At 39.6% G+C, this 14,075-nt stretch overlaps 1 protein-coding gene across 5 annotated transcripts in view; it reads right to left on the bottom strand.

Annotated features, from left to right (window-relative positions):
* Window positions 1-2,159: 2,159 nt before the first annotated feature.
* The window catches only part of atp9b (ATPase phospholipid transporting 9B), a 273,915-nt gene continuing 261,999 nt past the window's right edge, over window positions 2,160-14,075 (bottom strand). For all 5 annotated transcript variants that reach the window (XM_041189970.1, XM_041189971.1, XM_041189974.1 and 2 more), the window contains 5 exons: window positions 13,982-14,046; window positions 13,735-13,843; window positions 10,364-10,421; window positions 8,810-9,013; window positions 2,160-4,303 (listed from right to left, as the gene is read on the bottom strand). In XM_041189970.1, coding sequence (XP_041045904.1) covers window positions 4,167-4,303; window positions 8,810-9,013; window positions 10,364-10,421; window positions 13,735-13,843; window positions 13,982-14,046 — 573 coding nt within the window. In that variant the 3' untranslated portion in view covers window positions 2,160-4,166. The remainder of the gene's footprint in view (window positions 4,304-8,809; window positions 9,014-10,363; window positions 10,422-13,734; window positions 13,844-13,981; window positions 14,047-14,075) is intronic.

The following is a 14,075-nucleotide window of genomic DNA, read 5'->3' as shown; positions in this document are numbered from 1 at the left end:
AATCTCCCCCTCTAAAGATGTCAGCCAAGGACAAACTCCTGTTTGTTCAGCTGTGACAGATCACTTGCCATAACTAGTCCATCGAAATGCTCACGCAAGTAATAGTCAACTGAGCAAGGTTCTGGACAGCTAACATCTTTAGGAGAGAGGTAAAAGGAAAGCAAATAACAAATTCAGGAGATGCAATACAGATGATGCAGATTTGATGCAGTTAAGTTGGCAATGTCCCACCGACTGTTTCCTAGCAGCAGCATGCATCGTTTTAATTCACAGGCAATGAGAAAATGCTAACTCCGAACAAAAAACTTCTAGATGACAGAGAAATTGAAGTTACTCCACTTGAGACAGTGCCAGAACAGCCACCAACAAGCGCAGTTGCATATAGCCTTGAGTGTATAAAAAATACCCCAAATGTTAAGAGTGTTAACAAATTGACACCAAGGCAAGTAAAATCTCAGGACAGGTAATGAAAAGCTTGGTCAAGCAGGTAGGTTTTAAGGAGCATCTCAAAAGAGGAAAGAGGTGAAGAAGCAGAGAGGTTTAGGGAACTCACGGCCCAGCATCTTAAAGCATGGCCACCACAGGTAGGCTGATTAAAATCAGGGGTGTGCAAGAAGCCAGAACAGGGGAGTGTAAATATTTCAGAAGGTTCTGGGGCTAGAGAGGAGCGGGGGAAGCCAAGGAGGGAATTAAAAGCAAGCATGAGAATTTTAAAACAGTGCTATGCCGAGAAAGGGGATACTAGAAGAGATGACCAAAAGCTTGAAAAGGTGGACTTCTAAGGAAGGCTTAAATGAGGAGGACATGGAGAAGTGGAGGGATTTAAAGAGGGAATGCCAGAGTGTGGGGCGTAGGCAGCTGAAGGTACAGCCACCAATTGTCAGGCAAAGGGATTCAGTGGAACAGAGTTAGAGTCACAGAGCTTGGGAATTACAGATAGGGAGGCCATGAAGGGATTTAAAAACATGGGTAATAATTTTAAATTGGATGCTTGGGGAAATTGGGAGCCAATGTAGGTCAGGGAGGAAAGGGCTGATGAGTGCTGGAGCAGGATAGGATATGGGCAGCAAAGTTTCGCGTGAGCTGAAGTTTATGGAGGGTGCAGAAAGGGAGTGTGGACATGAATGAAATTAAATATTCAAGGATAGAAGTGATAAAGATCATGGATGAGGGTTTAAGCACCATATGGGCCAAGGAGGGGTGGAAGTGGGCAATGTTACAGAGGTGAAAGTTAAGTACTCCTTGCGCTCAGAGTCAAATAGGATGCCAACAGGTAAACAGGTTGCACATGGTTTCTAACGTGCTGTCCGCTAATTGATTATCAAGGTTGAAGACTTAAGACGATCTGTGCTGAAGAAAGCTGATACAAGCAGTGAAATATAAACATTCATATCAATGAAGGTAATGGCAAATCACCACTGTCAAAAACTGCCAAGAAAATAGCTCAGGATGAAGCATCAATAGACAATGAGCCCTTGGGCACAGCACACATACCATACCATCAACGAACATATTCCACATTCAACTTCATTGCATCTGTTTTGATGCCACTAAGAATTTCAAGTATACAAAGTCTTGACATTCATTTTGCTCTAATGCAGGTAAACAGCTATTCTATTTGAAAAAATCATTGTTACTGCAATAGATTTGGGCTGCATAATAATTTACCAAAACTAGAAGAACTGCCTTTTTTCCAGTTCTATTTCTTACTTTTAATATTTTTAACATACTTGAAACTTTACCAATTTTCTGAAGCGCCAAGTCCTAGTGCATTTTAGGAAGGTAAATTAAACTTATCACTTAATATCTAAGTTAAAAGCAATAAAAACTTCAGCAAAGTAAGACTACATTAGACTTATGCAAAATAGATTAAATGTTTTCTATTGCTGTGAAAATGGACTTTTGCCCACTTTGAGCTTTAATTGGACGAATAAAAAGGAAGAGAGAAATCAGAACATTAGGGAATTAACTATTCATTTTATAGCAACCAGAAACACTGTTTCCTAAATACAGACATACAAAATAATATATGCTTCTCAATAACTGCACGAACATGTATATATGGGACAGATAGGCAGCGATTTTATATGGATCCATGGTGATATATGGGCCCATCACATCTCTAAAGGTGAGAAAAAGGAGAAAGACAAGCCACTGTGAAAATGTAAATTCACTTTATTGTGCAGAGGGAACTCCAGTTTAATTTAACAATACAGTAAAATCTGAATAAAGTGGTCACCTTCACCATTAAACTCAAGTGGTTCCTTAAAAATTTTGAATCCATATGACATACAGTGACACTTAATGGCTTAATCACAACAGTAAGTTAATTTGAAAACAATTACCGTGGCTGATCTGGAGGGGTGGTAGCTAGACCCTGATGCAGGCTCCATTTACTTATATTGCTAACATGGCCATTTCTATTAATAGGTGTGATATGGCAATCGATGTATACTTAATCCAGATGGTGGCTTAATCAAGGTGACCATTGGAACACATTTCACCGTTACTCATTTTATTACAACTACTTCACAGCTGCAGCAAAGAATAACAATCGGAATCTGACGCCAGGCATCCATCATTTGGAGGCTATTTACAAAAATGGTATACAACTCCCATTCGCGATCAGAGCTATGTCTCTTAAGGGCAGCCATGAGAAGCTAATTTAAATGGACACAAATTTAGCATAATCATGTGGAACCGAGAAGTCAAATGTTTAATTAAAACTGGAACAGCGTAGTAACCTATCAATGTTCACGCCTTTTAAGACGCCTTTAGGCATGTTCATGGATACATACATTGATAAATCAGAACACTAGTTAATTAAAAATGAATGCAAAAAGATTTTTTAATACGCTATGAATACAAAAATTAATTTCCACAAGTGACTTATATGAAGTACTCTGCATCCTTACTGAACAACATAATACATTTGATTCTCATATACTTTCAAAATGGAATTTCTAAGCAAGTGCAGTAAATTCTGATTCAGTGCTGGATCCAGGAAACTGCTAGCGGAATACATTGCTGATCCGCTTTGTAAAAAATACCACGTTTTCTTTTGTACTCCATTTTATTATATAAACTTTAAATAAATCAACCCAGGAGCATATTACCCCAGGATCATTGAAATTATGATCTTACTATGATTTGAAGAATGTTGGTTTTCTTTTACACCTCAAGGCAAGTGCGGGGGGGCTGCAGAGACAGAGGGGCAAACTTCTTAATTCTCCCAGGCTCGAGTCCACATTACAATAAAAGACTTGAGTCTGACAAAGAGGAGAAGAAATGGAAATTTCACAATGTACGGACAATGCATGTTTTTAGATAAATTGCAAAAAAAATAATTTCCAAAACTTTGTGAAGTAGAATGCCTCACATAAAATTCAGGTTGTCGCATTCCTAAGGTTGGTCTCCAAAAATAAATAAATTAGATAATACTGGGGAGAAAATATAGGGGAGGTAGACAGCAAATGTTAATGACAATGTGGGATGTTGAAAGTCTGCTGTGCATATCCCTGTTAGTGCATATTTGCTTCACAGACACAGCTGCAATTTAGAGACAGGGAAATATAGATATATTAATAATAGCAAATGCTAAAGTGGAGAGCACTTATAAAGGTAGCTGAAATTCCAATAAATATATATAGTGCTAATTTGTTGCTTTGTGCACAATGGCATCAATAAGTGAGCTTTTATACAACACAATTTGGACAATGTGCTAACTAGCACTTCATGGGCGATTCTGCAACTCATTACAGAATTGTAATGCAGGAACAATAAAAAGTACAGCAAATTTTTAAACAAAAGTACATTTGAATTTTTACACAAATTAGCAAGGAGAAAAAAAAAAGAGAAAAAGTAAAAAAGATATACAAAGACAAGTTATTTCCATTTTCTCCCTGACTCCATCAGTACTGTGAAAAGTTTGAAGGCATTCCTTCATTTCAGAGGTCCTGTGCAGTGCCTTGTTATTCAGAAGTATTGTCATTTCTTTCAATGCTCCACACAGTGTATGCAGCATTTCATTGCTTTTTATTTGGCTGTTTGGTCAACAGACCATTTTCAAAAGACTTCAGTTTCCCTGTGAAGTTTCTTTTTAAAGGGATGATTAGACCCCTCCGCGGCGATGGCAAAAGTGTCACTTATTGAACAAAGCATTTGCACTATGAGGTAAGTTTGGAGTAACTGGGTGGAGAGAATTTGCGCTTCAAGTATTTGAGAATATAAAGTGGAAGACAACTGACGAGGGTAATTGCTGACACTTTCCACAGGAAGGTCACAGTGGTGATAAAGGCGACATCTGTAAAGGCAGGAAGTTAATTCCATTATATTATTAAACACGGGGCATTTATCTATTGACTAGTACTCTGAATGCAATTTTAAAACGGAGTAAAATGGTTAATTTTTTGCAAGCTTAATTTATTTTATATTTAAATACAAAAATAAGCACAAAAATACAGTCAGTAGTGCATGATTCTATTTATGCAGCAAACAGACTTTTTTTATAAATAAAATTGAAGCCCAGCATTTTTATCATTTTACAGAGCCTTAGCCCCTCTTCAAATTAGGAGCAAAGTGGTGTCGGATGTTTTCCTGGAGGCTTGATCTAATAAATCCAAACAACAAAACTGCAACTGCGGTGGTGGATGCCCACACAATGCCCATCACCAAAACCCCTCTAGCGAAACAAACACACGTATGAATATAGTACAGGCTGGCTGGGGGCATAGCTGGACAGAGTTGCAAAGAAGCTTAGGAGCAATAAACTAGGCCATTCCAGATATGGCAGCCCAGCTTGCAAATCCTTCTCCCAGAATGCTCACGGCATTCCTAAATTCCCAAATTACTCCCCACCCCGCCCCCCCAAGGTTTGGTAAACGATTTAAAAGCAATTTCTTGGACAAAACAAGCACGTTAGCCGCCTTCAATTTTGCGTTAGCTTTCCAAATTAAAAAAAAACGTTTCAAATGTGCAAACATCAGGCACTCTTTTAGAAAAAGTCAATTCTTCAGGGAACACAATGATCCTTCACTCTTGCAGGTAGTAAGCACAATTAATTGGACAGACCTACCCATATTTGTTGAACACGCAAACTCATTTAGATATGATGCGATTTCACTGTAGCATTATATTTACTTCCAATGTATGTAAAATAAAAATTATTAGATAAAAGAGAGAATAAAATGCTCTATCAATATCAGGCTGCAGGGAAATACAGGAGAAGAAAGGCCACTCTTAAAGTTAGCACTATAGGAATTGGAGTAGGCCATTCAAACGCCTCAAGCCTGTATCACCTTTCAATTAGATCATGGTTGTTCTGTATCTTAACTCCATCTAACCACCTTGGGTTCTGTAACCCTTAAAATCTTATAAATATGGAAAAGGCTATGATATTAAGGACATAATTTTCATAGGTAAAAACTTGAGGCAAAACTCTGAAATTATCTCTGGCTCACTTAAATGAATCAAGTGCAACTTAATTTATATCGTAATGCAGTGAGGTCGTCAGTGTCCATGAAGACTGACCATCCAATTATCCCTTTCCTTTCATTTTTTTTTGGAACAATTACTTGAATTATTAACCAGGAAGTTTACTTTACAATCCATATCAGGACTGGCTGCTTGCTTTACGCACAATATATTTCTAAATTCCTAGAACAAGAATCATTATTTTCCAAATAATGCCCTATTAGTAATGCTTATATTCACAACAACATTCAATGATGTTCTTAGCCCAGATGGTTATTTTTTTTTTTTAATTGTTCCTGGCATGTGGGTGTTGCTGGCAAGGCCAATATTAATTGCCCATCCCTAACTGCCCTTGAGAAGGGGGTGACGAGCCAGCTTCCTTAAAAGAACTAAGTGCTTACGATATAGTTATTTACTATCCACATCCACGTCTATCTAGCGGGGAAATCCTAAATAAGAGGATCGGATCTTAAAATTCAAACCAAGACCATTAAAAAGCAAATTCAGGGGGAGAAAATAAAAGTGTTCACATGTATGAATGTGGATTGCAGGACCCCAGAAAATCATTGGGCGGGATTTTGCGGCCCTGCCCACTACCGGGATCGTCGGGTCCCGCCGAAAGTTAATGGACTTCTGGCTGGGCCACCAAATCTCACGTGACGGGACCTGCCACAGCGGGTTGAAAAATCCTGGCCATGGATTCAGAACCAGTTGAGGCGCTTAAGAGAGAGGCGAGATCTTTGTTTGTGTAATCTTCCTCTCACTTGTCGAGATGAAAACATCTCTCCTGCTTCCAGTACAAAGCCCTGTTCGAATGCTGCAAAACTTAAGGGATTAGTTTACAAAATTCAATCAGCAGATTCAGTGGGCAACAGCCAATGACTGGGAAAGAAGCAGACAGGAGCAATGTAAAGGGGCATTTATTGCTCAACCTGACTGTCCTCGAGAAGCTGGTGGTGACCACTTGTGCTCAAGAACTTGTAGCACCCCTAGCCAAGCTGTTCCAGTCCAGCTACATCACCGGCATCTACCCGGCTATGTGGAAAATTGCCCAGGTATATCCTGTACACAAAAAGCAGGACAAATCCATCCCGGCCAATTACTGCCCCATCAGTCTACTCTCAATCATCAGTAAAGTAATGGAAGGGGTCATCAAAAGTGTTATCATGCGGCACTTGCTTAGCAATAACCTCACTGATGTCCAGTTTGGGTTCCGCCAAGGCTTCTCAGTTTCTGACCTCATTACAGCTCAAACATGGACAAAAGAGCTGAACTCCTGAGGTGAGAGTGGCTGCCCTTGACATCAAGGCAGAATTTGACCGAGTGTGGCATCAAGGAGCCCTAGCAAAACTGGAGTCAATGAGAATCAGGGGGAAAACACTCCGCTGGTTGGAGTCATACCTAGAACAAAGGAAGATGGTTGTGGTTGTTGGAGGTCAGTCATCTCAGCTCCAGGACATCACTGCAGGGGTTTCTCAGGGTGGTGTCCTAGGCCCAACCATCTTCAGCTGCTTTATCGATGACCTTCCTTCCATCATAAGGTCAGAAGTGGGGATGTTCGCTGATGATTGCACAATGTTCAGCACCATTTGCGATTCCTCAGATAGTGAAGCAGTCCATGTCCAAATGCAGCAACACCTGGACAATATCCAGTTTGGGCTGACAAGTGGCAAGTAACATTCACGCCACATAAGTGTCAGGCAATGACCATCTCCAATAAGAGAGAATCCAACCATCGCCCTTTGATGTTCAGCAGCATTACCATCACCAAATCCCCCACAGTCAGCATCCTGGGGGTTACCATTGACCAGAAACTGAACTGGACTAGCCATACAAATACTGCGGCTACAAGAGCAGGTCGGAGACTAGGAATCCTGCGATGAGTAACTCACCTCCTGACTCCCCAAAGCCTGTCCACCATCTACAAGGCACGTCAGGAGTGTGATGGAATACTCCCCACTTGCTTGGATGACTGCAGCGCCCACAACGCTGAAGAAGTTGGACAGCACCCAGGACAAAGCAGCGCGCTTGATTGGCACCACAACCACAATCATTCACTCCCTCCATCACCGACGCACAGTAGCAGCAGTGTGTACCATCTACAAAATGCACTGCAGGAATTCACCAAGGCTCCTTCGACAGCACCTTCCAAACCCACGACCACCACCACATAGAAGGACAAGGGCAGCAGACACATGGGAAAACCACCACCTGGAGGTTCCCCTCCCCAAGTAACTCACCATCCTAATTTGGAAATATATTGCTGTTCCTTCATTGTCACTGGGTCAAAATCCTGGAACTCCCTTCCTAACAGCACTGTGGTGCACCTACACCACATGGACTGCAGCGGTTTAAGAAGTCAGCTCAGCACCACCTTCTTAAGGGTAACTAGGGATGGGCAATAAATGCTGGCCCAGCCAGCGAAGCCCACATCCCATGAATGAATAATAAAAAAAGGATTCCTAGCCTCAGACCTGCTCTTGTGGCCACTATATTTATATAGCTGGTCTTGTTCAGTTTCTGGTGAATGGTAACCCCCAGGATTTTGATAGTGGGGGATTCAGCAATGGTCATGCCATTGAATGCCAAGGGGAAGTGACTAGATTCTCTCAAGGCCTGGGAATTGTTTGGCACGAATGTTACTTGCAGTGGGAACATTTGGAACACTGAAACCATCTCCTTCCAATAACACACATTTGCAATACCAGTAAAATTTCCATGCTTGATCTTGATGGTTATTTTACCTCCTCCTGCGCAATTTCCCTCCGCCCCCTCATCTCCTACAACCCCACCAACTAAAAACACCCCTTCACAGTTCACATTAAACTTCTGGACACTGCTCCTCCCCATTGCAAATATACATTTCACACAGCAAGTATTAAGCAGAATTTGCTAAATGTCCAATACAACTTATTTAACTAAATGGCCAAAACATCTGATTAAATTTTGCTGATAAAGTTCTCTTGTGGCGTTAAAAAATAATTTGAATGCAGGTGTGACAAATCAAAAAAAATAGGAGTAGAGAAAATTAAAACCATGAGGCTAGCTTATGTGGGAATCATACCTCAAGCATGCAAACAATTCGTAAAGAAATGAAAACAGCAATAACATTTTAGGCATCATACCACAGTATCTGAAAAACTTTTTTGTTAATTTCAAACCTTTTTCAGATACATTGAAGTTTGAAATGCTGTATCAATCTGCACCAATAAGTAACATTTTCCACTGATTACCAGAACAAAGGAAACAATATACATCTAAAATAGAGGCTGCAGACTTGTGAATTTTTGAGTCACTTTTGTTTTAAGAATGAAATGACAAACCTCAGACAACTTACCAAAGTACTCATTGAGAAATGCAAGGGAGGCCACATAGCAGCCAAGACTGAGGAACTCCCCCACAACCATAAGCCAATGCCAGGTCCGAATCGTAAGTGCGACCATCAGCAACTCGGTCAAGATCAGAGCAGTGAAGGAAATTGCTACTACGTGTACAAACTCAGACTCAAACAGCACCAATGCTCCATACATTAAAATGCCACCTGAAATAGATCAAATGCAGGAGTCACAGCTGTTCTTTTTCTGATCAAAATGATTCACTGACAGGGTAGGAGCAAGACCCAGTTATTACATACTGTAATTCTTACACAACTACACACTTTAATGGTGCATGAAAATTTTAGTCCATCAAGGATATATGTGGCTGATTACAAAACAATTTTGGTAGAGATAGGATGGATACTGCTGTCAGAGGGGGAATGATACCAAGGTCATTAAGGACCTAAAAGGGAGGGTAAAACAAACACATCTTGAATTATTTTTCTGTTTTATCTGTTTCAATGTGGGTCAACCATTAATTTATGTTAAAGGAAATGTAACATTATATTTTCAAAGTAATCTTATTTAGAACCATATTTTCTTAGGATCTGCTTAATAGATCTTTACTGTGGATACAATATCATCGTTTCATGTGCTATTCCCCAGGGATTTTTTTTGGAAGTGTACGCATAAGGTAGTTTAGGTAACCTACTGGTATTCAGATATAACATCTGGTTTACTGTTGTTTGAACATGGGAATTTGGACTTATCCACTTTCAAGTGATGTCATCTCACAAGAGATGGCTTCAAATGAAGTTTTTCCTTTGTTATACTTGATTGTGTGCAGATTTTTTTTAAAATCACCCTTCTTTATGCAGGGTCTTCATACAGCTCATTTCCTCATCGCCCCTTACTGCCCGACTACTGGATTTTATAGCCGTAGCCTGCAATGTCACTGAACATTGAGCAGCTCGGCTGTATTGGGTTTACTTTTATCCATCTTGCCCATCTTCATAATGTCATTCATTTAATGATACAAAACAAAACCTGTTTTTCAGAACAAAGAATGAATTAAAGCAGACACCACCCTTGGGTGCATAATCAATCAGCTACTTGAGTTGTAGGCATACAGGTCCTATTCTAAATGTGAACGGTTTTACAGATGCACCCTTCTTTTCAAGAGGAACAGTATAGTCCGTTCAATTCAAGAATGAGTCATGTGGAAAACAAAGTGAATTCAGACTTCTTAAATGCAACATTAACTTTAGGGGAAGTGTCTGGTGTCAAATGTAGGATCTGAGCTTTCTATGAATCTTATGCAAATTTAGCATTTTTGGCAATGTTTATTTTGAGGGTAAATTTTATTTCATTGTTAGAGAATTTTGGAATGGCAATTTCAAATATTAAAAATCTAGTTCTAACTATAAATCATAGCAACCATCATTACAAATCACAGCCCAGTTGCCAAACTGAAGTCTGAATTAGCCCAACTCAAGATCAACACAAAGCTGTTAAATGTGGATTTATAAACTAATCATTATTCTTACCTACAAAATGTAAAATTTGTGACATACCTTGGTATATGCTTATTAGAACCCAAATAAGGAACGTCTTGAAGGATAATGAACGTCCCTGACAAAAAAAAGTTAATATTCAATATCTGTGCTTATTTTTGGATAAATATTATGACTACAGCTACATCTCATAGGCAGTTGTTTTAAGATATGTGTGTGCTGACAGTTTGTTCAGAGGCTAGATATGTTGCCTGACATAGTGCTAATGCATACAAGAAAGAGATCAGGTTCAATCCAGGGTCTGCATTAATTAGTGCATCTCAGCTCAGACAGCAGTTGGAGTGTCTCCAGGTTAGGAAACAGGACATATCAACAACAATTTGCATTTATATACAGTAGTCCTTTAATGTAGTCAAACATCCTAAGGCTCTTCACAACAGCATTATCAAACAAAATTTTACACCAAGCCACATAAGGTGGTTAGAGCAGATAAGGAAAAGCATGGCCAAACAGGTAGGTTTAAAAGACTGTCCTAATGGAGAGAGAGGTGTAGAGGTTTAGGGAGGGAATTCCACAGCATAGGACCTGGGCAGTTGAAGGCAAGGCTGCCAATGGTGGAGAGATTAAAATTGGGGATGTTCAAGAGGCCAGGATTGGAGAAGCATTGAGATCTTGGAGGGTTGCACACTGGGAGAGGTTACAGAGATAGAGAGGAGCGAGGTCATGGAGGGATTTGAAAATGTTGAGAATTTTAAAACTGAGGCGTGGCTGGGCTGGGAGTCAATGTAGGCCAGTGAGCACAGTGGGTGATGGGTGAATGAACTCTGTGCAAGTTAGGGTACAGGCAGAAAGTTTTGGATGAACTCAACTTCACCAGCGCGATTTGCACACTTGATCACTCTGTGTTGACACCCCCAACCTTGCTGTGAAGTAAACATGTACAATGCCCAATAAATCAGGATCAGCTGGATTGCCACTGCCAGTGAAATGTCCTGTTGAGATTCACCATCATGGTTCACATTAAAAACGTCAGGTGGATGAGGAACCAGATGACCGTCAGCAGTAATGGAAACTTAAGCAAACATGAAACTGTTTTCTAGAGAATATCAGAGAAAGCAGGACCAAGAAGTGAGAAAAATAAAGATTTCAGAATCCTGCATAGCTCTTAGCAGCAGTTATCACCAACTCAAAATTTGAAATGCATATTCTTCATTGTAGGATTTTGCTGATATTACCTCCACTTTAAAACAATCTGCAGTGGGCGTTATAAAGCATGAAAGCAAAATGTGGGGACACACAAAGATCTCACTGATATCTGTAGGTGACACAAATGAACACCACCACCTGCAAATTCCCCTCCAAGCCACACGCCATTCTTGACTTGGAAATATATCGCCATTCCTTCACAGTTGCTGAGGCAAAGTCCTGGGACTCCCTCCCTAACAGCACTGTGGGTGTACCTAAACCACATGGACTGCAGCGGTTCAAGAAGGCAGTTCACCACTGCCTTCTCAAGGGCAAAATGTAAAATTTGTGACATACCTGGGATGGGAAAAAATGCTGGCTTCGCCAGAGACGTTCACATCTCATGAAGGAATTTTTAAAAAGCTAGTTGGCAATGCTGGAGTACAAGAATGAAGCCTCTCAACCACCACTAAATTGTGTGTGAGTGGTGAGGGAGGGAAGATGAGATTAAGAATATTTTGACTTCATCTGAGTAGTAAACATCCTTTCCAAGTTTTACCAAAGGCATGCTAGCTATCATCTACAAAATAATTTTGCTTATGTTTCATTCAGCAAATGTTAAGTAGAATTAGCTAAATGTAGAGCATAATTTTTTTTACCTAAAACTCATTATATTTTATTGATAAATAACCTAGTCTAGTATTAAAAGTATAAGTGTTCAGATCCTTAAAACCTCTACCTCTAGTGGAATATTTTGTCTGCAGTGCATTTATTTTTCTCTTCAGTTTACAATATTTGAAGTTCAAACAGATTCTCTCCAATATAATTTGGCCTTGGATTATGCACTTAGTAAACAACTGTGTGGTCCTATATCCAAACCGGTTATGATGAAAGGATTTCCGAGTGTACAAAAGGATTAACTGCAACTGTACTTACCTGCTTGCTTTGTTCCAAAAGTAACCAATAGACTCCAATAGCCTCTCCATCTATTTGAGCATTACAGCAATTCTACTTGGTCCCTGCTGTGGAGCAGTTCTACACAGTCTGAACCTACTGGCGTACCACCAGATAGCATAGGCTCTGGGCTGCTGCTATTGTCAGTTTTAAATCTCTCAGAAGTTTGATAGGAGTTGGACAATTGCGAAAGATAAATGTTTGCCTTTCATTGTTCCTGCTTGAACTTTCAGATAGCATTTTTCAGATAGGCTGAATTAGTGCTCTAAGTATCATGGCACTGCAGCATGTGTACAGGAGGTGTGGCCCTAGAGACTCCAGGATGGTTAGGTGAAGCTGCATGTGAAAACGTGTGTGTTGAATGTTGGTTTAGGTTTAGCAATATTAAGAGAGTCAGCATAGCTCCTTTTCGCTCTTTGTATATCTGAAGTTAGAAATTCTAGAACAAAGTTATATGAATTAATCTTTACTTTGAAGAGATGCGATTTGCTGGGGTGTTAAGTGCTCTGCTGGACTACATAACGTTCCCTTATGTGTGCATGAAGTTATACTCCAGGGCTTGCTAATGGGAATGGGCTTTGGCACAGGCAATGAGAGAAATCTATCCCAGTAACACTGAAAATGGAGCACATGGCTTTATGATTGGGATTTAAGAAAATCAACTCATTCTTGGTTTAACCATTTCCAGTACTACCATTTTATCCACGAGTCTTTAGGTGCATGCCAAAATCTACATACTATACATGATGGCGACATGACTTTAAATATGCAATTTCAAGATACAATTACACTGAATACAATCACAAAATATTTACAGTGGTAAAAAGAAAAGATGCCTCTGCAAAATCAAAGTAGAGTGCAACAATATGCAAACCATTATAAAATTTTGAATCCTCTCATTCAAGATAACTGTTGGAGAAAAGTTACATGCTAAATACTCTAGTAACATGAGGTTGAAAAGCATCCTTTTGCGTCCTGGGTGGTGCTAATCTGCATAAAATAACTAACTTGCATGCTATATTTATAAGTTATATTTTACAACAAGAGGACTACAGTGCAAGTACAGCAGTCATTTCTCATTATATCAATGAACAAACCTCTGTGCAATTTGTCAATGAATATCAATTGGAACACACATTTAAGGTGATTTTCATCTTGGTTAAAAACATCAGCATGGTTCTTTGAAATTCATTTAATACACTGTCTACAAAGATTTGCAAAGGAAATTATCCCAACATAATGTTCATTAAGTCTTCAAATGTTCATATAACATGTACAAACATATTACGCACCTTTGTGAGGTCCTTGTAAAGTTCTGGATATAATATTGCTGTCTCTGGCTTTACATCCTGGTCTAACACCAGGGAAAAAACAGGAAACATTGTGTAGATGGTAGCATACCTAATAGAACAGAAAGCAAAAAGTCACCAAATTTACAAGGTAACATGTTTTTGATGGTACGCAAGAAAAGACAAGATGGAGCTTTATATTTTGCAAAACTAGAAAATGATCTTTTTGGAATTACACAATGCCACTTACCCTACCATGAGGAAACCCTGATACAATGGAACAGATGCAAAATAGAACACTGACGAAAATACAGCCTAAGGAAGAGAACATATGCAAAATCACT

The sequence above is a fragment of the Carcharodon carcharias genome, chromosome 6, assembly GCF_017639515.1.
Source record: "Carcharodon carcharias isolate sCarCar2 chromosome 6, sCarCar2.pri, whole genome shotgun sequence".
Lineage (NCBI taxonomy): Eukaryota > Metazoa > Chordata > Chondrichthyes > Lamniformes > Lamnidae > Carcharodon > Carcharodon carcharias.
The sequence above is the reverse complement of the archived record's forward strand: the minus strand, read 5'-3'. Positions and strand labels throughout refer to the sequence as shown.